A 27,978-nucleotide genomic window follows, 5' to 3' on the forward strand; every position below is an offset into this window, starting at 1 on the left:
CCTATAAACTGCGCTTAGTGCCAGGCGCAGCGCAGATTAGTGGGTGTTGACCAGCGCACTCGATATTTTGGTGTCGGCGCTACAGGTGGCCTTAAGCATTATAACCACGCCTTTTAAGCGTAAAATTATGCACAATCTGCTCATTGGGGAAGTGCAGTAAACGAATTACAAGCTTCCCTTTTAAGCTCCAATTCCACGGAGCGATCCAGTCCGGCTTCAGAAAAGCCGAGGGCCCTGATCTCCCTCCCTCCCTTTCATCCCCGTCTGTCTGTCTCCATATATAGGCTATTATTCCATATTATTATTCTTCTCAAACCAATCTAACTGCAGTTTAAATACTGCAAGCCTGTAAATACGCTACACTATAGCAAGATCAAAGTGAAAAGAATGTTCTAAACGCATCAGCTAGAAAAATATAGCCTATCCCTATGTCATGATGAGATTAGATTGGTGAAAGTTTGTCCAGAATGATATCGTTTTGCTACCTTTTCTTCTCCCCTGCTGCACAGGTAGGATGATGCACATAAATATAGCCTACATTATGTAAAGTCATTGCATAAATGTGTTTTTTTTTGTAAAAGTAAATGTGAAGTAGGGCCAATTTATTGGAGCGGACATCACAGTAGGACATGACAGTAGAACCGCGTTACGCTGTCACTCATCTAAATCACGTTAAATCTGCGAGGGATATATATAGCCCCAGGAGGACATATATGTTTCAGATATTCTGGCACTGCACCACGCCTCTTTGGCATAAAGCGCATTTCGTGGCCTAAAACCATGTTGCTATTTTCCCGAGGCAGGCGCAAGGCACGTTTTTTTGTGTTTAACGCCGGTTTCTGCGCCTAAGGCCTGTGGGAAAATAGAGCTACATTTGTCCCATAGAGTTACATACTATACACTCTGTGAGCTGCCTGAGTGTGACGAAATTGCAGACTTGTCATGATCCTCCTTGTGCACGATGCATAAACAAGATGATGACCCAATATGTCACTGTGGACAAGAGAAATTAGCAATACAAGATTTCATGGTTGGTGATTACAATTTCAAACACTAATATATATATACCGGTATATATATATACCGTATATATATATATATATATATATATATTAGGGCTGTCAATCGATTCAAATATTTAATCGCGATTAATCGCATGATTGTCCATAGTTAATTGTGATTGATCCAAATTAATCGCACAATTTTTTATCTGTTCTAAATCTACCTTAAACCGATATTTTTCAAGTTTTTAATACTCTTATCAACATGGGAGTAGACGAATATGCTTGCTTTATGCTGATATGTTTATTATTATTGGAACAATGACAAATACTGTCCAGAGTATTCTTGAGAATAACCTCAAGGGTGTGCATGCTGAACCATACTGTATAGTGAAGTAGAAGCATATAGGCTACTGTAGTAAGCTGCATAATTAGCCTACTGGTTCATCTGAAGAAAAGAGCACAGGAGCAGCTGTGTGCCAGCTCTCTCCCCCTCTCTCTTTCTCTCTCTGACTCTGGTCTGATTGCCCTCCCTGTCTGTCTGTCTCGCTCGCTTTCTCTGCCTCTCTCCCCCCCGGGCTCCATCTGTCTCTCTCTCTCTCTCTCTGCAACGGTCTGATCGCGCTGATGTGCCCTCTTTCTCACCCAAAATGTGGGACATTTTCTCAATTTTAAGCTGAACTTGCCAACATTATACCCATTTTCTTCCTCCTTTTCTGCTCACAGGGGTTTCTTTCTGCTTGCTATCAACGTTACTGCTTCCTGATTTGCCAAACTACGGGTCGGACCAAGGCTCAAACTTCAAAGAAAGTGCATGCGTTAATCGCGCGTAAAAAAAAATAGTGGCGTTAAAAGGAATTTGAGTTAACGCGCGATTAACGCGTTAACGCTGACAGCCCTAATATATATATATATTTATAAAACGGCTCTCTCAAATCAAGCAATCTGATTGGTTCACAGCCATTGTATAATTCCAGTAATCGAGTTCAATAACCCATGGCCATGGGTTATTGGTTGCCATGGCAACTCTCTTACTAAAAGGCAGCGCTGCCTCGAGCTCCGTGTTGGGCTTTCCAGAAAGCTCTCAGCTTCTCAGCAAGCGCCAGGATTGGCCAATGTCAACTTCAGTCTCCAGAACGATCCAATCAAATCACCCGCACGTCTATCTTCTTGCTAGAGGTCCCGCCTTACAGTAGTGTCAAAACAAAAAGCTACTCGCTTGCAGCCAGACGCATGATGGCGCAACTCTCTTAGGCTTTGGTTACCTCAAAAACAAAATGGCGGAGACAACTTTCAGATCCTTGTGAATCGATCTTCGCTTATAACTTTACTAATACTTCGCAGAAAATGATGTTTTGTACAAGAATAGACGCGGGCTAATGTCTTAACCCCTCTCTCGCGCGCCCTCACTCTTAACCCCGCATTTCTAAATAAGACGTAACGTTACTTGGTGTCGGCATACGGCTCTGGTGTCGGACTTTGCAAAAAGCTCTCAGCAAGCGCCAGGATTGGCCAATGTCGACTTCAGTCTCCAGAACGATCCAATCAAATCACCCGCACGTCTATCTTCTTGCTAGAGGTCCCGCCTTACAGTAGTGTTTCAACTGACTCTCAGAATACCATGCCAGTCGGACTTATAGTATTATTATTATTATATTATTATACTTGGAAACCGTTTTATAAAAGCAATATAGCACTTGAGCAGCGTGTGTTGTGGAATATATCCCGCTGATAAGCTGTTATCCCACGAGGCCTGCGGCCTCGTGGGATAACAGCTTATCAGCGGGATATATTCACCACAACACACTTGCTCTCGTGATATATTGCTTAAATATTAGAGGTGCTCCGATCGATCGGCACTTGATCGGAATCGGCCGATTTGGCCTATTTCGGCTTTGATCGGCGTTCTCAAAATAGCCGATCAAAGCAGGCCGATCTGATGCATTCCAGACAATTAACTATGCATTCCAGATGATTAACTGTGTGCGCAGTGCGCACCTAAAATGACTTCACTCCTCTGTCTCTCCCTCCCTCACTCAAGGTATCAGATTACACACACACACACACTCTCTCATTCCAAACGCACCGCTTCCTTCAGTCTCTCTCTTCATGCCATGGACATCCGTGCAGCAGCTCATTGGCGCTCATTGCAGCTGATTGCGCTGCAGCAATGAGCGCGAGAGAGAGAGAGCGAGAGAGCACTGAGTAAACACAGCTGTGGTTTGGCAAAGCTGTCCGGCTTCTACGACTCCCCAGGGTCCTAAAAGCATCCCTGTTAGGTTATGTATTACTACTTTCCCTCTGACTGTCTGAATGCTTGTTTAATTCAGATCAATTCAGATTAATATTGAAATGGTCTTTAAGAGAGAGTGTAATAAATATAATAATACAAAATATAAAATATAAATATATATATACAGATCCTTTCCAAAAAATTAGAATATCATGGAAAATTAGTTTTTTTCCATAATTCCTTTCAAAAAGTGAAACTTTCATAGATTATAGATTCATTACACACAAAGTGAAATATTTCTAGCCTTTATTGGTTTCATTTTTCATAATTTTGGCCTACAGCTCCAGAAAACCCTCAATACAGTATTTCAATCAATTATTATAGTGTGAAGAAAATCAGTGATCGGTGATCGGCGATATCGGGATCGGCAGATACTGCTTCCAGTGATCGGTGATCGGTGATCGGCCTAAAAAAAGCTGATCGGAGCATCTCTAATATATATATAGTTGCATTGTAAAATGCAACAATAGCAGAAAAGAGAGAGCAGAAAAAAAATCTTAAAAAAACTATATACAGTATATATACATATATATATATATTTATTTATTTTTTTGCAAAAAAAGAATCTGGTCTGGCAGGGGCGTCGTTGGACCTGTAGAATGGTAGGGGAAACACTGCTCTACTAGGAACTGTCCTAGAACTAGGAGCAGTGGGCAGCGGCAGTGCAGCGCCCGGAGACCAACTCCAGTTCTTTCACCATCGCCTTGGTCAGGGGCACTGACAGGATATTAACCCTAACTAAACATACATGTCTTTGATGGTGGGAGGAAACCGGAGCACCCGGAGAAAGCCCACACAAACACGGGGAGAACATGCAAACTCCACACAGAAAGGACCTGAGACGGACCGGGGTTCGAACCCAGGACCTTCTTACTTTGAGGCAACATCGCTAACCACTGAGCCACCTTGCCATCCAAAGTCTCACATCAGTTGAGAGTTCAGAAGCTGCCATGTTTTGCATGGAGTAAACACTACAGAGATTTATCTGATTTCAAGAATATGGACGATACACTTGATTTCGATGGCCGCCAGTATTTTATTTTTTGGGGGGCATTTTTTTTTGCCTTTAATCGACAGGACAGTAGGCAGACAGGAAAGGTGGGGAGAGAGAGAGGGGATGACATGCGGCAGCTGCTAACTGACTGCCCGACCTGTAGCATGGCACAGTAAACAGTGGGTAATGCTAAGGCTAAGAGCTAGCTGCTAACTGACTGACCTGTAGCTCGGCCCTCTCCACCTCCCAGTGCGCCCGGTCCATCTGGAAGCGGGCCCACTCATGCTGGATGTAGTGCAGGATGCCCGGGATGGTGTAGAGCTGCTGCCCGGCCCGCGGAGCCTCCTCCCCAGCCCCCGTGTACAGCTGCTGCGTTCACAGTGAAAGTGAAGGAGATAAGGAGTTAAAACATTAGGCCAAAATAAGCACAGAGACAACACAGCTGCTGTTAGGTTAAATAGACACCATCCGATTCAACAAAAGTAGTGCAGGCCCACTTTTTACCTGTAATTTCATTCAATACATCTCATAATTTTTTTCATTTTCATTACCACTGTCAGACATTCTCTGTTGATAATAAGTTATCTTATTTACTCTGTTCTAGGGATGGGCATAAATAATTGAAAATTGATAATTGATCGTTAAGGAATCACATTGATCATGGGGGATTCAGTGATTCCCACAGGCTGAAATTTGTCTTAACAGTTAATTACTTTACAGGCCCACACAGCCTAGTCACAGACTGCATAAAAAAGGTTTAAAACGTGACGCACTGATGCGGATGCTGCTTTCCTGGATAATGCTGAAATATCATTCCGCAATCACCTCAACTTGGAGCCTTGCCGGTGGCAGCTGGTCCTGTACACTCAAACGTCAGCTTGACAAGGGCTTAAGCATGGGTTGGTGTCATTTTTTAAAAACCGGTTTGATATTGTTCTTCACACCGCACCGAACCTGTGCTTTGTCAGACAGACAACTGACTGATAAACTCAGTAAACTGATCCAGGGCAGTTTTTAGAGTACAACGACCCTCAGTTTCGCTTGGACTGCTAATTTCCTCATTTAGCAGACTGCTAGGAGCTGGATATTGGAGAGCTGCAATGTGCGGCCAGACTGAGTTGTGACTGAGTGGGAGGAGGAGCCAAGATTGTGGAAGCACGCACTTGTTTCTCTGCTGTGAAATTTGTTAAAAAAATTACTTTATCGAAATTACAGCTCATAATTTTATCATCGTTATCGTGGAAGATTTGATCGTGAAATTTATCGAGATTGTTTTATCGCCCAGCCCATTCACTGTGTGTTTAGAAATGGCTAATGTCTGTCATCTTTTCTGTGATTGATTGATTGAGTGATCTTTTCTGTCCCTTCCCCTCTTCTCTACTCTACAGGTAACATGAGCATGAGCTACAAAGCAGCTGGCAGCATTCATTTTCAACAAGAGCTGGTGACGAGAGGCGTCCAACGCCATGGCAGCAGCGAGGGGCGCAACCAGAGCGATGAGTTGAAGTTTAGCTGAGCTGAACTACCTTTTCAGTCATGTAACAACGATCTCTCAAAATGGCACTGCATGACTGAAACACTAGCTGATAACATGTACAAGCCTTGCTGTTGCAGAAAATCTTCCTATTACATGCGTCCATTATAATTAGTTAATAAAACTTAAGCTAAAGTTCTGGAAGAGAGACCTGTTACTTGTCATGCCCTCCCATTCATTCACTCCCCTCTAAAGAGAAACCTTTTAGTTGTCACGCTGATGTCTGGAGTCTAATCGCCAAAGATATTGAATGTTGCCTAAAGCCTCATGTAATTTAATCATTGACTACGTTTACATGCACACAATATTCCACAATTATTCGGAAAATTACAATATTCTGAATTTGATAAGGGTCATGTAAACAGCATATTCCAGTTGCATTTTCCGAATTTGGCCTTTTTCCGAATTTAGCATTTTCCGATTAAGACATCTGGGTTATTCCAGTATTATTCTGGTTTTCGGAGGATTCTTTGATCATGTATACAGCGCATTTGGAATATGCGTCTCAATCAGGGTTTTTACCGCAGTTTGCGATGCATGTTGCCTGTTCGTGGTCAGCTGATGTGTGCTAGAAATCACTCTAACAGGCAATATAATCATAATAATCCATCATCTCTGGCATGCAAAAAGAAAAGCCGACATTTCTGATCGGGAGGAGATGAGAAACATCGATTTAAAGAGAGCGAGAGAGAGTAGCCTATAGTGCCCAGTGCCCACGGAAGTCCACAATGCTTGCGAGCCTGCGAGGTAATAACGTAGGCTACTAGCCTACTTTTTATGAAAGACCAACACCAAACTTTTCAGCAGCAAGCTCCTGAAGTGGACCAAGTGATGCTCGTAAGAATAGTGCTGCTCTGTTTATTCTCAACAGAAAAACTCCGCGGCTCCGCCTACCTGCATCTCTCTCTCTCCCCCCCTCCCTCACGTGTCGGGGAGGTTTAGGGCGGGCTAGGTAAATGTAGCAAAACAGGCCAGAATGGTCACTGCGGGGTCTGTTTCCACATCCAGGTCAAAACTATGGCCATGAATAAATATGGCCAATATCAATACAATTAAAATACAGTGATTATCAGACAAGTATTTTTTGCAAGTCCAAGTCAGGTTTCAAGTCTTTTATGGTTGTAATGAGTGTTTTAACATCTGCTAACATGTTTGCTAAGTGCTAACCGTCTGTACGAGCTAATGTTAATTTTCACATTACCATGAATGGCTGACCTGTCAGGTGCCTGATAAAGTTTGATGTGGTCAATCCAGCATCCTTTATTTTGACATTGCATTTAGCGATTGTTGTTGTTTGGGCCTTGTGTGAAGTTAATATAGCCAAAGGTTATGACAAATTCCACAGCAGCTGCAGGTGTGCTGCTCACCATAGTGTAACATCAGAGTTGCTGCACCATTACTGCATGCAACATGATTCTGAGCAATTTAGGTATAATCACTTGATGAACAAACATTTGGTGGGAAGAAATACAGTGTTAGGGCCTGTGTCCACCTAGCGTCTTTTCCTCAGGTCCAGCGTCTTTTTTCAGTTGTTTCCAATGGGGGGAGAGCGTATGCGAGCGCACACGGACGTCTAGAGAAAGTGCACAGCGCCCAGCGTCTTTTTTCGGCGTTTTTGTGCGCCCGGCTCCCAGCGCTCCCAGCGCTTCCAGCTGAAAATATTTTAACTTTCAGAAAGACGCTGGTGTCGGCTGCTCCTTTTCTGGTAACTAATCATATGGAAAAACTATCGCAACAGAGACAGAACGGCTCAATTGTGGGAGCAGATCGGCTAGACACTTAATATTTCTGGTGAGTGTTGTGCGTAGCCTACCTGTGTTGTTAGCATGCTAGCTGTCAGCTATCAAGCTGAACTAACGTTACTTGCAGACTGCTTCCTTGTATATTGTGCGCTGGGATCAGCATTCCCCAGCGCACTCCCAGCGTTTAACGTCGGAAAAAGACGCTAGGTGGACACAGGCCCTTATGTGGTTCATTTGAGTTGCTTGTCACATAAATAAGACTGGTTTGACGACTTATTTGAGGGAATGTAATAATTGTATTTATCACATCCGCTATTTCTGTTGCTCTTTGAGCAACTCTGGATATTTATCGATGAGATTTTTGCCAAGCTGGACCGGATTTGCTCCGTTCGCCTGCAGCTTTGAAACATTACAGACGGGTGTCAGCTGTCAGCAAAAAGGCTGGGAGGATTACACAGGAAGAAGCACCCATAAGGCATCATGGCAGCTAGAAATAAGTGGATAGGATAGGACGAATCAGTGTGACGTCACTTGCCAAACAGAAATGCGGAACCCCTGCTGCAGTTGCTAGTATGAGTTGTGCCAAACAAACGGTAATATCTCAAAAACTATACATCACATTGCTTATATTTTGACATTCTGATTGAGAGCAGAATTAGCTCAAGAGTTTGATGTATAATATATGCATGTCGTGTTAAAGTTGTGTGAACTGTCGCAGTTTTTAAAATGTAAACAGAGTTGGCCGGCTAGAGTCGGACACTCAAGCCTCGTGCTCCATCCTATGGGCTCCATAGGGTTCCAGTGATGCGGTTTGTTTACCAAAATGCTGCTCGGCTGATCCCGTATTTTCAAGGTATTCCAGGACTTGAATTTTTTTCTCCAAATCCAAGCACTTCATTACATCATTACAATATGCTCCCATGAGGTGGGGATGCATCTAGAATATTGAGATGTGCTACTGAGCATGCGCAGAGCCGCTAGGTAGCACATCTCCATACACAGCATATTGACAGAACGCTCCTACTGAGTACTGTTGTTGTTGTTGTTGTTGTTGTTGTTAGCTAACGTCCCAGCTAGCAGATCATGGGCGGGCCGCCGGCGGCAAGCCGGAGACCAATTCGGCGGGCCACCGTCGGCAGCCGCAGCGGCTCCGCTGCGGTCGTGCTAGTCGGTGAAACAGCGGTCCGCCGGGGTGGCTCGCTGGCGGTCCGCTGGCGGCACCAGCGTACACAGCCAGCGGCCCTTGCACGGCACGCTGATGGCATGCCGCTGGTATTGCACCTCCCAGCCCCCATATACATTGTTATGCTAATGCATGCATGCAGTGCTTCTCCACTGGCAGGGCTCCCTTCCTCTCATACTTAAATATGGTGGTAATTTCTGAGGTAGCCTATTTGGTTAAAAAAGGTTGAGAACCACTTCAATAATGCACATAATTACAATGATTTAAATGATAACATGTGAGTATTCATACAACAATAATAATTTAAAGGAGAACAGATCCGTGAACTTTTTGTTATTTTATTTATGGACATAAGAAATCAATCAAAGGATGATGATTTGACAACTGTGCATTGCAAATAGCAAAAAACTTGACAACTCTGTAGCTATATGTTGCATATTATGTAGGCTATATATTAAAAAAACACATCAAGCCAAAAATAATGTATAAAAAAAAACAAAGCAAAGCAAAATCTGCCTTAAATAGTGCAATAGTCAAATAAAACAGTCATAAAGATACAAATAGAAAACAGGCATAAAGTCACGCACAGCAGCACATCATAGATATTCCTTTTCCACCGTGTTCCAAAAAGTAAATTTTATATAAAATTGTGTGTTATTATAGGTGGGTAATTATCAAGGACTGTAATGATTGTAAGTCAATACTAGCAGGGGGAGTCTAGTATATAAATAAACAATAGTCTCAAGATTCAAGCTTACTTAATAGCCATAATGAACATGTTACAAATGAGGAATTTGTCTTTGTGCAGTATGCAGCGCAGCAATACAAATCAGGCAGACAGAAAGGCAATTTTCAAATTAATTTGCATTAAAGTGCAAAGTAACAGACCTTGAAAGTGACATAGTGGAGTCCATGTAAATGTCCGTGGCGTGTAATAAGTCCATAAAATGCCCAGTAAGTCCTTAAGTGATGTGTAATGGTTGTGTCCATGGCCGTGGGATAATAATGTCCATATGAAAGATGTCAAGTGTCTTCAAGTGTCTGTGGGATAAGTCCATGGGGGGCATGGGCTTGTGGAGGCTTTCGGGTCTCATTGAAGAGGCGGATAGCCAAGTCCGAGTCACGAGTGCCTCGAGTCGAGTCACGAGTCCTGGACTTGGACTCCTGGACTCGAGAACACTTGCAGGCAGAGGGAGTCACAGGTCTTTTTCTCTTTGACGGCGTTGCACGTGGTGGACAAGGCCGGCTCCTCCGAAACCCAGCTATGCAGCGGAGAGAGATGGACGAGAGGTGAACAAGAAAGATTGAGGACATGAAGACTAGTCATTACAGTTTGTTGAAGTACAATTTTATATGTATTAAAACAAAAAGGGGGGCGGGGGGCACACACACACCTACACATGGAGGCATTGTGACATCACTGATGCAATAATATTTAGTGAGAGCAACACACACACACACGGGCGTGCCAATAGGGCAGGCGAGGCCAAGCTACGGCTAAAGAAATAATAATTTTCCATAAGAATATTTATAAAAAATAAAATAGAAACCTTACCTTTAAAACTATCTACGAGGTCTTGAAGTTGCCACTCCGCCAATGTGTCTCTGACAAAGCTGTCCATTGGCCCAACCTGAAACAAACAAAGGGAGCTACATTAGAAAAATAAAATAGCTATTTGAATGCCTTTTATGATGCTGCTAGGAGGGATTTTTGAGCTGATACCTATAACAGACAAATATCTGCTTCTCTTGTCCGATAAGCGATAATAATTTCACATTTTTGTATTTATGCAGCTGCTGGACTCTAGCAGCTTCATATGGCTCATCTCAAGCCTGTTTGGTCCAAAATAGAGCTTGCATCAGTGTGGGGGTAAAAGGAAATAAATAATACAAACGATTTACAGACTAACAGTCACAGACTGTAACGGTCTGTAACGTTAGTTTTGATCTCATCTTACATGGCCGTGCACGCAAACAGAAGAATATGCACGCAGTAAATTAACGTGAGCAGCAACACACTAACAATGGGCTGTACTCTGTAACGTTAGTTTAATCAATTGTCTGTTTATAGCCGCGAAAGCAAACGGAATTATGTACGTTAACGTTAAACGGCCGAATAACACCGTTAATGGTGTATTGATATATCCAGAATGAGCACAAAATAGATGTTTGCAACCGATGCCTTTTTACGTTTTACTCCAAGAAACGTGGAAGGTTTTTAACAAGATGTAGATGGCCCATGCATTTCTTCACTGGGTAGAGTGGCTAACGCTAGCCTCTGCTACTTGTAGGCCTATGTGTAACACAAAAAGCTGACTACACAACGACATTTAACTATTAGCCATCTAACTTGTTGTTATCTGCCTAACCAGCGAAATGGCTAATGGTAAGATCGCAGCAGAGCACAATAGGATTTACAAATATAGCGTTAAATATTCTTACCGATCTGCTTTTCAAAGAGCCCCGAAGTTTTCAGTGTTCTTTGTTGTCATGCACGTCTTGTTTTTCTTGTGATGAAGTTGCAAGAAGGCAGCGGATGATCGCCACCAACCGGTCTGTTATTGTCCGTATATCGCTTTTATAATCAGTCCTGTGTTTTGTAGATAGGTGAAGACAAGTCATGGTTTAAAACGACTTTTTCAAAGATTGTTGCTATCAGTACTCGGCGCATGTTTGCTTCCTGAAATCCCATTCATAAAATGGCGCCAGGACACACGTAGCCTCAATGGCCTGGACGCAGACACAACGTCACACTACGGCAACGCAAAAGTGCCAAAATTCTTCACTTCCCATCGTCACTCTCAACCCCCCCCCCCCCCTCCCTCCCAATAATCTTTATTTCAAACTGTTAACATTACACACACAAAAACAACATCAGACAAATGGATACAGATGAGACATGGGGGGGGGGGATATATAGACTGCAGTGCAGACCTGACCAGTGTAATAAAGTAGAGAGAGAGAGAGAGAGAGAGAGAGAGAGAGAGAGAGAGAGAGAGAGAGAGAGAGAGAGAGAGAGAGAGAGAGAGAGAGAGAGAGAGAGAGAGAGAGAGAGCCATCATCCTGCATCTGGCTGAAAAATATAACACTGCATACCCAGTGAATAAATGACCCACGTTTATTCTTCTTGGACATCTACCTATTATTATTTGCACTTTATTTATTTATTTATTTATTTATTTATTTATTTATATTCCAGGGACAAAACAATTGTTCCAGAGGTTAAATTAGGCTACAACTGGGTAGACACAGCCCTGTTGTGCCTTAAATTTTGTGTAGGCCTATACAATATTTTGCCAAAAATATGTTGCTATCTTCTATAAACATTCCAAATTTGACATGTTCAAGTAGAAATGCATCAATGCTAGATTATCCATAAATTAAAATTAGGCCAATTATAAGTAATTTTGCAGGGGAAAAAAGTGATCTTTTGTCTCCACATCTGTATTGCAAAATTCATACAGATTCACATTCTACTCCTAAAATGATTTTTTCCCCTTTGTGTACACACACACACACACACACACACACACACACACACACACACACACACACACATACAGATCCTTTAAAAAAAATTGAATATCATGGAAATAACATGGATAACCGTGGACTTCAGCGGATTGTCAAGCAAAGACGATTCAAAAAATTTGGCAGAGATTCAGAGGGAGTGGACTGAGGCTGGAGTCAGTCATAACTGAGAAGTAACTGCTGATTTTCTTCACACTATAATACTTTCTTGAAATACTGTATTGGGGGTCTTCTGGAGCTGTAGGCCAAAATTATGAAAAATGAAACAAATAAAGGCTAGAAATATTTCACTTTGTGTGTAATGAATCTATAATCTATGAAAGTTTCACTTTTTGAAAGGAATTATGGAAGAAAACTTTCCATGATATTCAAATTTTTGGGAAAGGATCTGTGTGTGTATATATATATATATACATACTTATAGTGATCAACTGCTTATATTGATCAAAAACCTTGGTCCTGAATTATTCCATGCTGTTATGAATAATTTGCTTATAGTGATCAATACTCTGCTTACAGTGATCATTTTGGGCCTTGTCCCACCTGAGAACAATGGATTTTTTTTTTAATTACAGTAATTTTATTTATTTATTTATTTACTTACAAACTGCCAGAAATGAGCTTTTTGATTAAAAAAAATCTACAGAGGTTCTCAAAGTGGGGTCCAGGTACCCCCAGGGGTCCTTGAGGGGCTTCCAGGGGTATACCCAGCAAAAAAAGTAATTCATTTTCAGAAGAATTCCAAAGATAAGTAACACAATGACAGAATGCATGAGTATTTTGGTCATGGGTTTCATACACTTTATATTATAAAACATTGTGACGACCACACATGGGAGGGTAGTCACAAAAGCTAAAAATCATATCAGTTGGGACAAAATATTATCAAATGAGGCTCCGTTGTCTAATTTGTGTCAGTTTAAAGTTTGAGAACCACTGCACTAGACATCAAGTCAAGTGGCTAGGCCATGGATGCACTATCAAGCACATAAGCTATAGACCACTTTGCTTGGTCATTCAAAACCATTCAAAGTCCAACATCCATCCGGTTGTATTTTAATTTGCTCTGGTTTACGACTCAGGCGTGAACAATTCAATAAAGTGAATTTATAAGCTATTGATTTTGATTTCTGGTATTCAAAGAACATTCCAACACAGGTGATTAGAAATGTTTGTCCACTATGTTTTTTAATTCAAAGACTAACCCAAAAATTTGAGAGAACAACATAAATAAAAAGTAAATGCTGCACGGACAAAACAATTACTACAGAAATTAAATAGGCTACAATAAACTTCTCAAATACAATGTATAATTTTTGGGCATTTGTGTTTTTCATCCATAGGCCTATAGAGCTTTGGAAAATCTTGCTAAGTTCATTTTCGAATGCTGTGAAGGTATTTTTGCCTTTGTGTAGCCTAATAAAAACAGAAATCCATTAAATAGTCTCTTTCAAACAAAAGAGAACAGAACTTAGCCCATCGTTTCAAATTAGAGCTATAGTTTCATAATGCTTATGAATGCAGTTTAATGGATGGAGTATCTTGGCCTATCTGCCGACGGCCAGACACCAGCGCCCCTCCAGCGCTGATGTGGTACTTAGAGAGGGAAAATTCTTGGCGGCTTGCCGACGGCCTGCCGCTGCTAGCCCTCCAGCGGCATTCCGCCAGAGTGAAGGTAGCGGCATCCTCCAGTGGGCCGCCGGATGGCCGCTGAAGGAATGCCACCGCCGCCCGGCCGCTCAAAATGCGACCACGGGCCACTAGCGGCAGCGGCAGATTGCTAGCTGGGGTTAGCCTGCTCGGCAGAGTGAACAGCTGTTAATGCTAAGGCTAAGAGCTAGCCGACTGACCTGTAGCCCGGCCCCGGTGTTAGCCATGCTGCTGGCCGGGCCAGGCTGCTGCTGGGGCTGAGGAGGGGGGAGCTGCTCGTCCATCTTTAGTCTGATGTTTCTGCTTCCCTTCTCCAGGGCTCACCCTGTCTCTCTCCGGGCCTCTCGGCCTCCCTGCTGAAGCTGCGGCTGTGGTCGGTCTCGCCGTGTTGTGTGGAGCTAACCGGCCGCCATTACTGCTCTCTCTCGCTCTCTCTCTCTCTCTCTCTCTCTCTCTCTCTCTCTTTCTTCTTTCTTTTTCTCTCTCTCTCTCTCTCTCTCTCTCTCTCTCTCTCTCTCTCTCTCTCTCTTTCTTTTCTCTCTCTCTCTCTCTCGCTCACCTACCCTCGCCTCCAAAGACGATGGGATTTCAAGCAAGACGGTTCAACCTCAACTTCGTTTTGCACATGGGTTTATCACGGACACGCCCACTTAGGAGACTTTCGGCAGGTCTGAGTCAATGGTGATGTTGCGATGTCACGATAAGAAATGACATCATTCCATGGCTTTTTTTTCATGCCAAAATGGCGGCAGCGCTGTTGTTAAAAAAGTACCTATGTGGACACTATCTACTCTTGCCTTCAATACTCTTTCATCCAGCTACAGTATGCTGCGTTCAATGCTCATGGGAAACATGTGAAATACCACCTCTCATAATGACAAGGCGCAACTAACATTGCAGGCAGCTGGATTGCAGGCAGCTTGCAGGCAATTCTACTCATTCATTCATAATAACCAAAGTGAGGGATTTATACATACAATCAAACACATGGGAGTGGCAATGATGTCTGCTAGAAGTTTTATTATTAGTAAAACCCAGAACGTCTTGGACTGTTTCATTCACTGACACACACACGTCGGTTACACTGGTATTGTCGAATACTGTCATCTGTTCATATGTTTGGGTAATGTTCTGGAGTCGGCCGCTAGACGGCGCTGCGGAGATAGCAGGAGAGTTGGAGAGTGGTGTGTAAGGATAGAAGGAGGGCGAGGTGGAGGAATCCCGGGGAAATTGGGAAATGATGAGCTGCTGCACCCTAATTACCCAGAACGTCTTGGACTGTTTCATTCACTGTTTCATTCAATACTTCGTTTGGTATGGCCATGCGTTTTCTGTGAAGTAGTCCAGTCATTGGATGTTTAGATTGAGTAGGCTATATATGATGTTCATCTAGAGCTGATGTTTAAACTTTTTCTACATATTATTATTAGAAACCTATTCTAAATGTATATTTTTATAGGCTACTTGACTTTATGTTTATTGTATATCTGTTGTCACTCTGAAGTGATTTGATTGGCTAGAGTTTGGCCTGTATCCCCAGTACCTGTTGTCATACTATTGTTCGATTCTCACCTGGGACGCTGTGGGTGCTGGAGTTGTGACCCCCCCATATCTTCAGACAGTGCCTACTGCCCAGGTGGGCTATCTCGTCGAAAGGGCCTTTCTGTGTGGAGTTTGCATGTTCTCCCCGTACCCCCCAGGGGGTTCCTGGGTACATAACCCCCCACTAAAAACATGCAGAAGATCGTCATCCGACCAGTGACAACAACATCTGAAGTTGGTCCAATGATGGTCCAATGAAGGTCCCTGGGCGCTGGAAAGAAATAGCGACCACTGCTCCTGGTCTGCCCCCTGGAGGAAAGGACAAGCCTGGATGGGTCAAATGCAGAGGACATACTGTATACGCATGAGTGTGTGTAGTGGCCGCATGCATGTGTTGTAGTGTGTTCGTGTGACAATAAAGACGGGCTGCCGTCTGAAATCGTCGTGTTGATCTTGAAGAAGGCCGGATGGCCAAAATGTAATAAAATAAAAAAAAATGCATATGGAGCCAGAGTGTGCAAAGCATTTTTCAACTCGGGTCTGTGTACCGAAACATTATTCTTCTGTTTATTAAACTTTTAATTGCAAGTGAAGACAGTGTGCGGGAGTCCTCCATTTCACTTTAGTTAGCTCTTGACTTTCTCCTACGCACCTGTCATTTTTAGGTGTGCAAAAGCTCTGCTCCTTCAAGGACAAGAAAAATTAAACGCCACATAAAACTCTCTTGGTTGTCATAATCAAGGAATTTTAATCTTGTACATACAGTATGGACATTATAGTGGTCTTGGACATTCAATAAAGCCAAGTTTCAGTGCAGGATTACCTTTAAGAGATATACTATATCTACTGTGGTGTGACACCTTGCCATAAATTCACTCTGAATTCAGGATCTGAAGGATTCAGGAATCTATCTAGATCCTGTTTAGAATAGTCTGTGCTGAGACTGAGGAAAACCACAGGAGAGTGATCACTGATCACATTTAAAGTTAAAGCGCTAATTAAAAATGCATAATTGTACCATCATGTGTTGATAAGACATTCCTAGCTGTTCAAATGGGCTTTGATCATTTATTATATCATAAAGCACATACATAATGTATGCATGCCATGAACAATTGTTTTGTACCTTGGCTGTACTTTCTGGGTCTCATTCACTTGTCCTTTACAGTGAGGAAAATGTTGACATATCTTTGTATGTATGGGACAAAGAAAACAATTTGCTAAAACAAAAATGAATAAAATATCTTATCTAATCAAGATAACCCTTCAAAAATAAATTATAGCACTGACAAACTGTTAAACTTGGTGGTTTTTCATCGACTGAAACTTAAGCAAAAAAAAAAAATACGTTCTGAAATATGAATTTTAAAATGTGTTATCATCATCATTATGTGAAATCCTGAATTGCAGTAACAAAGCCAACTATTTTTAAAAAACCATTGAGAATTTGTGATTTCTCTTTGATTGTCAAAGTCCTTTGAAGATACTCCCCCACACCTTACTGTTGCATCTGATGTGTTGCTGTTTCTTGGTACATTCTGTGACGCTAGATATTATACAGTAAGTGCTTAGAGATGGTAGAATTTTTGGAAGGCAAAGGGACAAATTATTTTTTCACAACTTATGCTATTCTCATCCATTACATCTTACATCAGCTGCCCACACCAGAGACTAGCCTACATCATGGAAAATAATCTGACATTTCAGAGCAAAACCTATTTTGATAATTGATTCAAAAGCTAAATTTTTGTTTGGAACATAATGTTAAAGCATGAGAGACTAAATTGCTTGTAAGAAGAATGTCATTGTATGTTTTTCAAACCTTGAAAAACAATCATGGCAAAAATGATTTATATCCTTTTTGTACGGTCAAAAACTCTGCCTGCCAGCTCACTTTCCAAAATAAACCACAATTTGTAGCAGAATAAAAACTAAAGGGGAAAAAACAGAAACATAAATAGGCTCTCTAAATTAAATTGAATCCAGTGATACGGTGACCTGTAGTCTCCTTGCAAACACGACATGGTCCGTCATCTCAGCATCTCTCCCTCTGGGCTGAGAGGGAGTGAGGAAAGGGAGACTCGACGAGGGAGGATTCCCTCATTGGGCCCGCGCAGCCATTTTCAAGGGTCGGCATTCCTCCTCGACTGATGACTGACCCCACAGCTACTGTCACAGCCACCGTACTCTCCTTCCCTCTCTCTCCTTTCCTCTCTCCTTTCCTCTCTCTCGCTCTCTTTCTCTCTGACGATCTCTCTCTCCGCTTCTCTCAGATGATTTCCAGAACGTCACACGGCACATAGCCTCTCTTCTTCCCGCTGGCCACTCTGATGAAGTCGCCGTGCTCACACTCACTGCTCACACACACCTGAGGGCAAGATGGAAAGATAGGGTTAGGGTTAGGGTTAGGGTTAGGGTTAGGGTACATTACATTACATTACATTACATTACGTCATTTGGCAGACGCTTTTATCCAAAGCGACTTACAATAACACATTTTTTTGTCTGCAATAGAACAATCAACTATGGAGCACAGTCTATGACAACTACAGCTTCTGAAGGAACAGTGGTACAAGTTTAGGTTAGTGGTACAAGGTTGGTTAGGTTTTTTTTTTTTTTTTTTTTTTTTTTTTATTTTTTATATATAAGGAAAGAGAGAGACGAAGTTAGATCAAGAAGGGCCCAGATGGAGCCTGAAAAGGTGTGTCTTTAGTCTTTTCCGAAAGATCGGCAGTGATTCAGCAGTCCTGACCGAAGGTGGAAGCTCGTTCCACCATTGAGGTGCCAGGGACGAGAAGAGTCGAGATCGGGATGAGCGACTTTTGAGCCCCCGTAGCGAAGGAGGGGCGAGGCGACCTGCACTGGTGGAGGAGCGAAGGGAGCGGTGAGAGGTTTGGAACCTGACCATGGATTGCAGGTACCGGGGAGCTGTCTGGTGTACTGCCCTGTAGGCCAGTACCAGTGTCTTGAATTTAGGGTAGTCTCTTAAAACAGACTGTATCATCTACATCCGGCGAATGCAGCTATATACAGTCTGTACGTTACACCCCCAGAACATGCACAAGGAAGTTGGGAAAAAAACCTTCAGACTGGAAGGAAGTTCTACGGAATCCGACCAATCACGACACGCGAATGCGGCATATTGGATTCTGATTGGACTAATGAGCGGAAGACCCGCCTTTCTGCCGGCATATTGGATTCTGATTGGACTAATGAGCGCAAGACCCGCCTTTCTGCTTCCCATTCCGGTTGGTGCATGATTCTCCCCCACGAAGTACAGACGGTATGGCGGAAGCATTTGAAAATTGCGGAAGCCAACTCGTCTGTTCTAAGAGACTAGGGTTAGGGCCACTCTGATGAAGTCGCCGTGCTCACACTCACTGCTCACACACACCTGAGGGAGAGATGGAAACATAGCGGACAATGTTACTTGAACGGAAAGAGAAATCAAAGAAAGGAAGTATTATGTCTTTCCTTAGTTTCCTACTATTTGGTTCATTTATAAACCTTTACAAGGGACCTGAAACACATTGACTTTATAAGACAGGAGATGGCATGATGCTCAGAACAATAGGGGCAGTGTGGAAAATGGAAATTAAGTGCAGGCACGCCACTGGGTTCATCAGATGGTTAAGGAGCTGAGCTGAGGTAAGAGGAGACTTAGGAGCTGCAGGGGGTTCATCAGATGGTTAAGGAGCTGGTGAATAATGTGATTCTGATGTGCTCTAATGGCTGCAGTGTGATTATGAATTAGTCACAGGCCTTCTGTGGGAAGTTCTCTGTCCAGGAAAAAGGTCATTGCTTCAAAATTCAATAATGACAGTGATGTGCAGTGGATTAGTCTTACTAATGCTTGGTCTGACTGCTTACTTAGCTAGATTAATCGTGTCTTGTCATTACGCTACATTCACACAGGGCACCTACGCCTTGCCTTGCCTCAACCCACGCCTACGCCTACAGTACAGACCTTGAGCTGGGCGTGAACCTATCACACGCTTTTGGGATCACACTGGACGCCTTCCACGCTGAACCTGAGCCGAGTCACAAGCGCCTCTCCTCTCTCCCGAGTGTTTTTTTGTCACGTGTGGTCCCGAATTATCATGGGTAGGTAAAATAAATCTGATATATTTAATGTGCTATTGATGCTGGATATGTATAACCAGGTCTCCTTCTTGGGTCAATGTTGTCATAGAGAACTGGATGCAGTTGTACTAAGTGGATTAACTTTTCAATGTCCATCTTGCTTCTTCGGTCGCTAAGATTTGTTTACCGACGGGGAGAAAGCCCCACGTGATAGCCACTCGTCAATCTCAATCTCTCTCTCTCTCTCTCTCTCTCTCTTTGCTCAACACTGTTGTAGTAACACTATTTTATTTTGAAATTCAGTTGACTTTGCCATTTCCCACGGATATTGTCGCGTTTTTCCTTCATGGCTTGACAGAAAAAGTCTGCCTTCACGCGCCTAGTCGGCTTGAAAATAGAACTCATGCCTAAACGATAAAATCGGCGCAGCTCAGGCGAGGCGTGGGTACACGCAAGGTTCACGTTGAGGCGCCCTGTGCACACAGCCTCATTGACTACACGGTGCACAGGGCACGGGGCACGGTGGCTCAGTGGTAGAGCTGTCGCCTCACAGTCAGAAGGTCCTGAGTTCGATTCTCGCCTGGGACACTGTGGGCGCTGTGGTTGTGTTCCCCCCCATATCTTCAGTGCCTACTGCCCAGGTGGGGTATCTCGTCGTAAGGGCCTTTCTCTCCGTGTGGAGTTTGCATGTTCTCCCTGTGCTCCCCCAGGGGGTTCCTCCGTATATAACCCCCCCCCACTAAAAACATGCAGAAGATCAGATCGTCATCGTCATCCGACCAGTGACGACAACATCCGAAATTGGTCCCCGGGCGCTGTACGAGAAAGCGACCACTGCTCCTGGCCTGCCCCCCGGAGGGAAGGACATGCCTGGATGGGTTAAATGCAGAGGACACTTTTCACCGGCCACCGTCAGCATGAGTGTGTTGTGGCCGCATGCATGTATTGTGGTGTTCGTGTGACAATAAAAGACGGGCTTGTCCCGTTACAAGAGTTTTTTTTTTACTAAAAAGGACGCCTATTTAAAAGCGTGGGTAAAGGCAAGGCGTAGGCAAGGCTTGGGTGCTGTGTGTGAACGTAGCCTTAAGGCTCAATAGGTAGAGCTTGGCTCTAACACTGAGTTTAGGTGTTTGACCCTAAACAACAACAAAATATATGCAGTGTAGCTACTGTATTCCTAAAGAAGAGGACTATGGCAATAATATGCATCATATCATCATCATCATCATCATCATAACTAAAAGGGAGCAAGTGTGCTCTGCGATTTTTGTCCCGGAAGTGATGTCACTCAACTGGAAGTGATGTCATCAGTGATGTCACTTGAGCAATTGTGCATTGTGACATAACTGATGTCATAGGCATTGTGACATCATCAGTGATGTCATAAGAGCAAGATGCCTAGTAACAAAAAGAGTTCAGAATTCTCAGAATTCTGATTTTAAAGTCTTTTCACCCCTCAGGATTCTGAAACATTAAAACAAAAAATTATCTACTGTCATCATCAGGATTGAAGAAGCCTACCTGTCCCTCCTTCAGGGTGATCTGGTCTTGTTCCTTACAGCCGATGAATGTCCTGTTACACCTGAACACTTGGTCCCCGTCTCGCACCTGATGAGCAAAGGATGCTGGGAAGAAACCAATCCTGTCCTCAATTACCCCCTGGGAAATAAACAAAGACAAATTACATTCAACATTATAATAGCTGACAAATGTTTTTTTGCTTTGTTTTTATAAATGATTAGCTAAAAGTCTAAACCAAGACACAACAGGTTTGAGGTAATGGGTGTATGTTATTTAGATATAGTAGCCAGGTTTGGGTCATTTATAAATTGAATGGATAATGCATGTTAAATTCCAATTCAATTCCTGGAGCTCTAAGGAAACAAAATTGGAAACATAATTTAATTCAATTAAATTCTACTGGGAGTTTGTCCTGACTTGCTAAAACATTATAAATCAAACATTATGAATCAAATCAGTAGCCTACAATACATAACACATGTACAAATGGCTATTTTACAACACAGGACCAAATGCTGTTTTAGTCCATGTCTCTCATATGGTTTGTCTTTTGACTTATTAGTATCTGTTGTTCAATGCTAAGGCCAGCCAGGCCAGATGTGTGTGTTCATACACAGACTGTGGAGAACTACAAGTGTGAAGACATGCATGAGCTTCTTCCTGCTCTGGTGGCAGCGAGGCCAGCTGCTCTGCAGTCACGTTTTGGCCCCTTTGTCTTCTTAATTTATCTGTCATGCATTTGTTGTCTTTGTTGCATTTGTTGTCTCTCCCATCATTTACTGCTCCACTATCTGCAACTTATCAATCCATTTCTTATGCGGGCATTTCAGGCTTAGCCGAAGATACACAGTATCTGGTCAACAAGCCAACTATAATGGGAAGATAAACAATTTGCTGAATGAGCTAAACAAAACAAATTCTTGCATTTATAATGACCATGACCACTTGGTTTCATACATACCTTCCACCAGTCATCATTGGAGTCATCATCCAGTATGATCCTGTCTCCCGGTCTACAATGAACACAAAATAATAATTAGCCAAAATAAAAAAATAAAAATCTCTCCTCTTATCTGAGCAGTAAATGTAAAAGCTGAATGGAATAGAGTATTACATTGCATTAGCATTCTCTACTGGAGAATAAAGACAAGATAGATTGTTGACAAAATCACTAATGACTTTTCTAACAGATGGAGTTTGTCTTTTCTTTTTCACACCAGATGTGATACACCTTCATCCTGTCTGTAATTCTTCCTCATCCAGGAAATGAATCAACCTGTGTGTCATAATTACTAGCATCTGTTTCAAAGCCGCGGGCACTAATCAGCCAATAAGACCCAAAGGAACTGGTGTAGTTGGCCGAAATGTGGTTTTATGTAGTTTCCTTTCTTCTCCTCTTGTGGTCCAATTACAACACTGACTGTCCTTTGCTGGGAATAAACATGAGTCAGAAAACACAGTTTTATAGTAGGTGAGAACAACATCCTCACCAACGCTGTAAAACCATCTAAGACTGTGAGAACAAAGTTGATGCATGTTATTCCAAGTATAACAGAAACTGTGCAGTATGAGATGCTGTATGTGTTCCACATAAATATATAAAATAGAATTAATAATAATAAATAAAGGGTGAGACAAATGGTGGGCATCTCTCTCATATACAAAGGCTATAGAAATACCAAATTCAGAAAATCTACCAAGCAGTAGATTGTCTGAATGAACAGTTTAATAACGCAGCACTCATCATCATTGTAATATCACATAGTCCAAAAATAATCATGTAATCATGTGTGTGCAACTAATCACGAACCTGATTTTCTACCTTAAAAAGAAAATTGAACCCTTTGATTGAACATTCCAATTTGCCCATTGTGCTTTCATGTGTTAGGTTTGTGATGTATTGAAGCCTCGAAGCGGGCTTTCCCAACAGATGAGAGATTTGAAACAACACCCGGTGAAGCTTGCAGCCTACTGGACGGCAGATATCGGTGTCCTGGAGGAGTCAATGAATATCAAATAAAGCCTCATGATTGGAGAGAGAGAGAGAGAGAGAGAGAGAGAGAGAGAGAGACACACACACTTTCCTATCGTTGAAGCCTCCTAGGATTGAACCCGGAGCAAATGGATACTTGGGCTGAAGGGCTGTTTGTAAGCAAAGCTCTCTTTCCTAAGACCTCTTTCAAAGGCTATTACAGATGACACCCTATCCATCACTGTTAAGGTGGGGGATACAATTTGTAGCTTGAGTGTCAGATTGTATTGTAGACAATGACACAGGCTAGTGTATAGAGATATCAGCAATGTCACATGTGAATTATTGTTCTACGAGGTGTCTTTTTCACTCATGCACATGAGAAAACTGCACATCTTATAGTGTCAAGGTGCAGGCTGACAAATGTAAATACTGGTGACAAAAAGAGGCAGCCATATATAGTGTCCAAGACAAAAGCTCATACTAGAGTGTGTTAGCCTAGTAGCTTCACACTTTGGAAAGGTGTGAAAAAAGTGGGGTGCAGCAGAGTGAGAGCGACTGACGGTGCAGCTGGAAGTGTGAACACAATTGAACATTTCAGCGCATAGAAAGAAGTGCAAAGACAGTTTTCTTCACCTATAGTAGCGGATACAGGACTTCACTAAAAGAAATGCAGGTGATTAATGCTAGTCAGTAGTCAGTCACTATATATAGATGCCATATAAGCATGTTTACAGCTTAAAAAAACATGATTTGATTCACTCTTTGAGTTAACTTTTCAGGATCAACGCAACAACGCATGAAATTGACGGATATTTATAGACTATCAAGGAAGACAGGTTCTGGTAATGAGGCCACTGTGGTCAAAAACCCTGTAAGGACCCTCTTCCAATAAAAGGAAGTTAATTAGATCCTGTTGGGAGATATATTCCTGTAGACTGCTCTCTGAATAGAACAGGCTGAATGATAACATAGGCAACAGTGGACAACAAACACATACACACTAATGACAGACTATTGGATTTCCTGGCATAATAAAGCAGGAATTAGAGAGGGGCAAAGACAAGGACCGGATAGCAGCTCACCAGTGAAGCCTGCCTGCTGATCTCCAATGGTAAACACCTTTTTGAGTATTTTTTTTTAATTCAGTGATTTTACTTTTACTTAAGCATGTTTTTCCTGAACCTTTGTACTATTGTGCTACACTTTAAATCCTAACCATTATAGAGTACACATTTTGTAACATCTCCATAAGCAACAGAACCTGGACAATCATAAACTGACGAATTGTGGATCCATTCCCAGCGAACAGTCAGTTAGCAAAGAAGAGTTTTGCATATTATTGTCTAATTTTAAATTTTTCCAATAAAAGAACCTAGTTTGACAAACTCTGTCCTCATTCTTTTATAATTGAATGGAACTTTTTAAATTAGCTTCTTTTTTACTTGTACTTACTGTATTATAGTTATATACCCAATAGCAGATGACCAATGCAGTACCCTACTTTTCACCATTAGGTGTCAGGGTTCACCACCGATTTAGGTGGAGTTTATTTACTCTTTTTAGTTCTCTTTCCACCATTGGAATTCAATTCTTCCGCCCAGCTGTAACTGAAAATAGGATGTTGATGGGAGATGAAAAGAATCAAAGAAAATAATAGTGTAAAGACTAATAATTATGATTAAGAAATTGTGATCACAATATCGAGCACAATAACTGCAATAATCTGTCACAGTTTACTATGAACAGAGAGACACCAGTTGAACTGGAGCAGAGTTTTTTTTGAGCAGGTGGAGGTGTACAGCATGATTTTGTTATAGATGTTAGCTGGCAGGTGACCTTTCGGGAAATATGTCTGTCTATGAATTAATTAGGCAAGGTTGAGTTCAATTAATCTTGTAGGGACATTTCACATAATTTCACAGTAATGTAGAATTGTGCTTGTGGAAATGTTTTCTCTTTTCTTTTGGATGTTCCAGACAGGAGAAGAATGCATCAAAAGAAATCATTGTGGGCAAGCCAGAGTCAGTCAGCTGGCTATATTTCATCTACGCTCCTGTATTGTGTGTACTGTACTGTTATTGTGTGTGTGTGTGTGTGTGTGTGTGTGTGTGTGCGTGTGCGTGCGTGCGTGCATGTGTGTGTGTGTGTGTGTGTGTGTGTGTGTGTGTGTGTGCGTGTGCGTGCGTGCGTGCGTGCATGTGTGTGTGTGTGTGTGTGTGTGTGTGTGTGTGCGCCCTAACCTCATCTCCAGGTCTTGGTTGTCCTGAGGAGTGAAACTGTACAAGGCCACATAGGTGTTGAGCTGGAGTAGGCCTACATCTTTCTGTAGCTCACTCTGCTCCTAACACACACACACACACACACACACACAGGCACGCACGCATGCACACACACACACACACACACACACACACACACACACACACACACACACGTTTCTTAATCATATTATAATATAGTCTTAACGTTTTTAACATTGACACAAAGCCCTTGTTTACAATAGACTGATAGAGGGAGGAAGCACTTAAGTTGTTCTGTAATCAATCCATGATTAACATGAGTGGGAGAAGCAGGATCCCTGAAACCTAAACCCAGGAGCCAGTTGTTGAAGTGTTAGCACAATTAGAAGTGAGATATCCTGGCAGTCTGGTGCTCTTCGCACCTGCTGGAAGAAAACTAGGGTGTTTTCCCATTTCATCATCAGCATCTGTCTCAAACCAACCTCCTGTATATCTGAAATTCTTCCAAATGCACAGATCATGTACGCTTTTCTTTTGTGCCTGTTTAAAGAGAAAGATCCTTACTGAGGACTACGGGGAAACCTGCCATCTCTGAGACCGCGGTCGTAGCGGTGTAGAGTAATGTTGCCATGGCACAAAATGGCTCCCCGTGCATCACCCGGACAGACTAGCGATGTGGTTGATGGATGAGTAGAGTTACCGTGGCCACAAGGCCAACTGCTCCTCTGGCCTTTGGTTGAAAGCAACAGCATCAACCAATGGCAATCCATTACATTGAACTAAGAGCTGGAACAGTGGATGTGAGCTCACGTCATGGTGCTGCGGGAGCCTGGAACAGTGGATGTGAGCTTGGGTCATGGTGCTGCGGGAGCCTGGAACAGTGGATGTGAGCACGTCATGGTGCTGCGGGAGCCTGGAACAGTGGATGTGAGCTTGGGACATGGTGCTGCGGGAGCCTGGAACAGTGGATGTGAGCTCGGGTCATGGTGCTGCGGGAGCCTGGAACAGTGGATGTGAGCTCGGGTCATGGTGCTGCGGGAGCCTGGAACAGTGGATGTGAGCTCGGGCTCATGGTGATGCGGGAGCCTGGAACAGTGGATGTGAGCTTGGGCTCATGGTGATGCGGGAGCCTGGAACAGTGGATGTGAGCTCGGGCTCATGGTGCTGCGGGAGCCTGGAACAGTGGATGTGAGCTTGGGCTCATGGTGCTGCGGGAGCCTGGAACAGTGGATGTGAGCTTGGGCTCATGGTGCTGCGGGAGCCTGGAACAGTGGATGTGAGCTCGGGCAGCCAAGATAATAGCAGCCTTTGTAACCGAAGTACTGGAAAAGGTGGTAGGTAGTGTTTTGTACGGAGGACTAAGTGCTAAAGACATGTCTCTATCGCTGATTGCTTGAACAGAATAGCGATTTGCCTTTACTCTGTTCATCGCACATCACACTTACAATTTCAACTGCTGTTCTAAACAGCAGCCCTATCGTTGTCAAACGCTATCTGCTTTTTGCACTTGCGCCCGGGTTTGTGCGCCGTAACGCCGTGTCTATGCTATCGTCGGACAAGCGCAGACTGCCATTTTGCGCTCCAGCTCTCGGCCGCGATAATAAGCACTTTTGCGCCAGTTTTTCCACCTCAGCACAGCTGTGGATGTGCAGTATGCTAAACCAGGCATGGCTATGTGCGCAACTCTTTGCGCTAAGACCTCTGAAAAGAACAAAAATACCCCGCTGCGCTTGAGAGCACCATTATTCTCTGCTGCGCAAATCCTTGGACACGTCATTACGCACGGATGTCCCATTAAAGTACAAAAACCTGGACATCAATTCTGCTGCTAAAATTGCGGTTTATTCAGATTATTCAGTGAGGCAATCAACTATTATTCACTGAAAAACTTTTATCTCATATAAAGAGCCACAAACATGCTGCTGATATTGTTTCTCTAACCCTCTCTCTCTCTCCCTCTCTCTCCCAAACCTCACGCACACACACACACACACCATACTGCATCCCCCAGATTAATTAATCACCAATGCTATAATTAATAGCCTACTATAATATTAGTCTACAATTATTTTCGCCCTTTGAGTAGCCTACATTCATCTGTCAGCTGTCTGTCAGCTCTCATCTCCCTCTCTCTCCAAACCCCCCTCTCGGCTATGTCACTCACTCATGAATTCTATTGAAACAAATTATCCCCAACCAGACCTGTCGGGTTTTCTGTGGAAAAATAAACAAGAACAAATAGGCTACAAAGAGGGGTTAAAGCGAAATTAATTGGGAAAACTTGGACATTGTAGCCTACTTTCAATATTATTGTCAATCAAATGTCCCTGTTTCACCGTGGCAAACACGTTTCTATTTTCCAGTCAACCAAAGAACCCGAATTGCATCAATGAAAAGCTGCAAATCACAGATGTTTTTAACAGGTATATATTATGATGCGATGGTTGTTGTGAGATGCCCAAATTACACGGAGAGAATTACAGCATGCATCACGCAAACTATATTAAAGGGAATGCGAGACGGGAATCTGATTGGTTTGATTGATGTAATGGCCACACCTGTGAATAATGCAGGTGGTTAAGACCGCCCAAATCCAGTTTGCGCCACACGCAGGTGGCATTTTGCGGGGCACGGAAAATAGCAGATGACTTGGCACGCCTTCAATTTGCGCCTGCGCCCGGCATTAAAG

At 42.9% G+C, this 27,978-nt stretch overlaps 2 protein-coding genes and 1 long non-coding RNA gene across 3 annotated transcripts in view; all 3 read right to left on the bottom strand.

The window, feature by feature from the left end:
- Positions 1-14,451, bottom strand: part of strn3 (striatin, calmodulin binding protein 3) — a 148,140-nt gene extending 133,689 nt beyond the window's left edge. Inside the window, exons 1-2 of the mRNA XM_083633395.1 lie at positions 14,129-14,451; positions 4,511-4,657 (exon numbers count right to left, since the gene is read on the bottom strand). Coding sequence (XP_083489521.1) covers positions 4,511-4,657; positions 14,129-14,212 — 231 coding nt within the window. The 5' untranslated portion in view covers positions 14,213-14,451. The remainder of the gene's footprint in view (positions 1-4,510; positions 4,658-14,128) is intronic.
- LOC310772625 lies at positions 9,227-11,420 on the bottom strand. The gene is made up of 3 exons (XR_014552509.1): positions 11,190-11,420; positions 10,303-10,378; positions 9,227-10,009 (listed from the first exon to the last, which is right to left on the bottom strand). It is a non-coding gene; the product is annotated as an uncharacterized lncRNA (long non-coding RNA).
- Positions 14,452-17,739: 3,288 nt separating the features above from the next.
- Positions 17,740-27,978, bottom strand: part of stac (SH3 and cysteine rich domain) — a gene marked incomplete at both ends in the record, with an annotated part of 84,950 nt that continues 74,711 nt past the window's right edge. Inside the window, 4 exons of the mRNA XM_083633312.1 lie at positions 17,740-17,838; positions 21,075-21,212; positions 22,036-22,087; positions 25,290-25,390. Coding sequence (XP_083489438.1) covers positions 17,740-17,838; positions 21,075-21,212; positions 22,036-22,087; positions 25,290-25,390 — 390 coding nt within the window. The remainder of the gene's footprint in view (positions 17,839-21,074; positions 21,213-22,035; positions 22,088-25,289; positions 25,391-27,978) is intronic.

The sequence above is a fragment of the Poromitra crassiceps genome (assembly GCF_964638095.1).
Source record: "Poromitra crassiceps genome assembly, chromosome: 3".
Taxonomy (NCBI): domain Eukaryota; kingdom Metazoa; phylum Chordata; class Actinopteri; order Beryciformes; family Melamphaidae; genus Poromitra; species Poromitra crassiceps.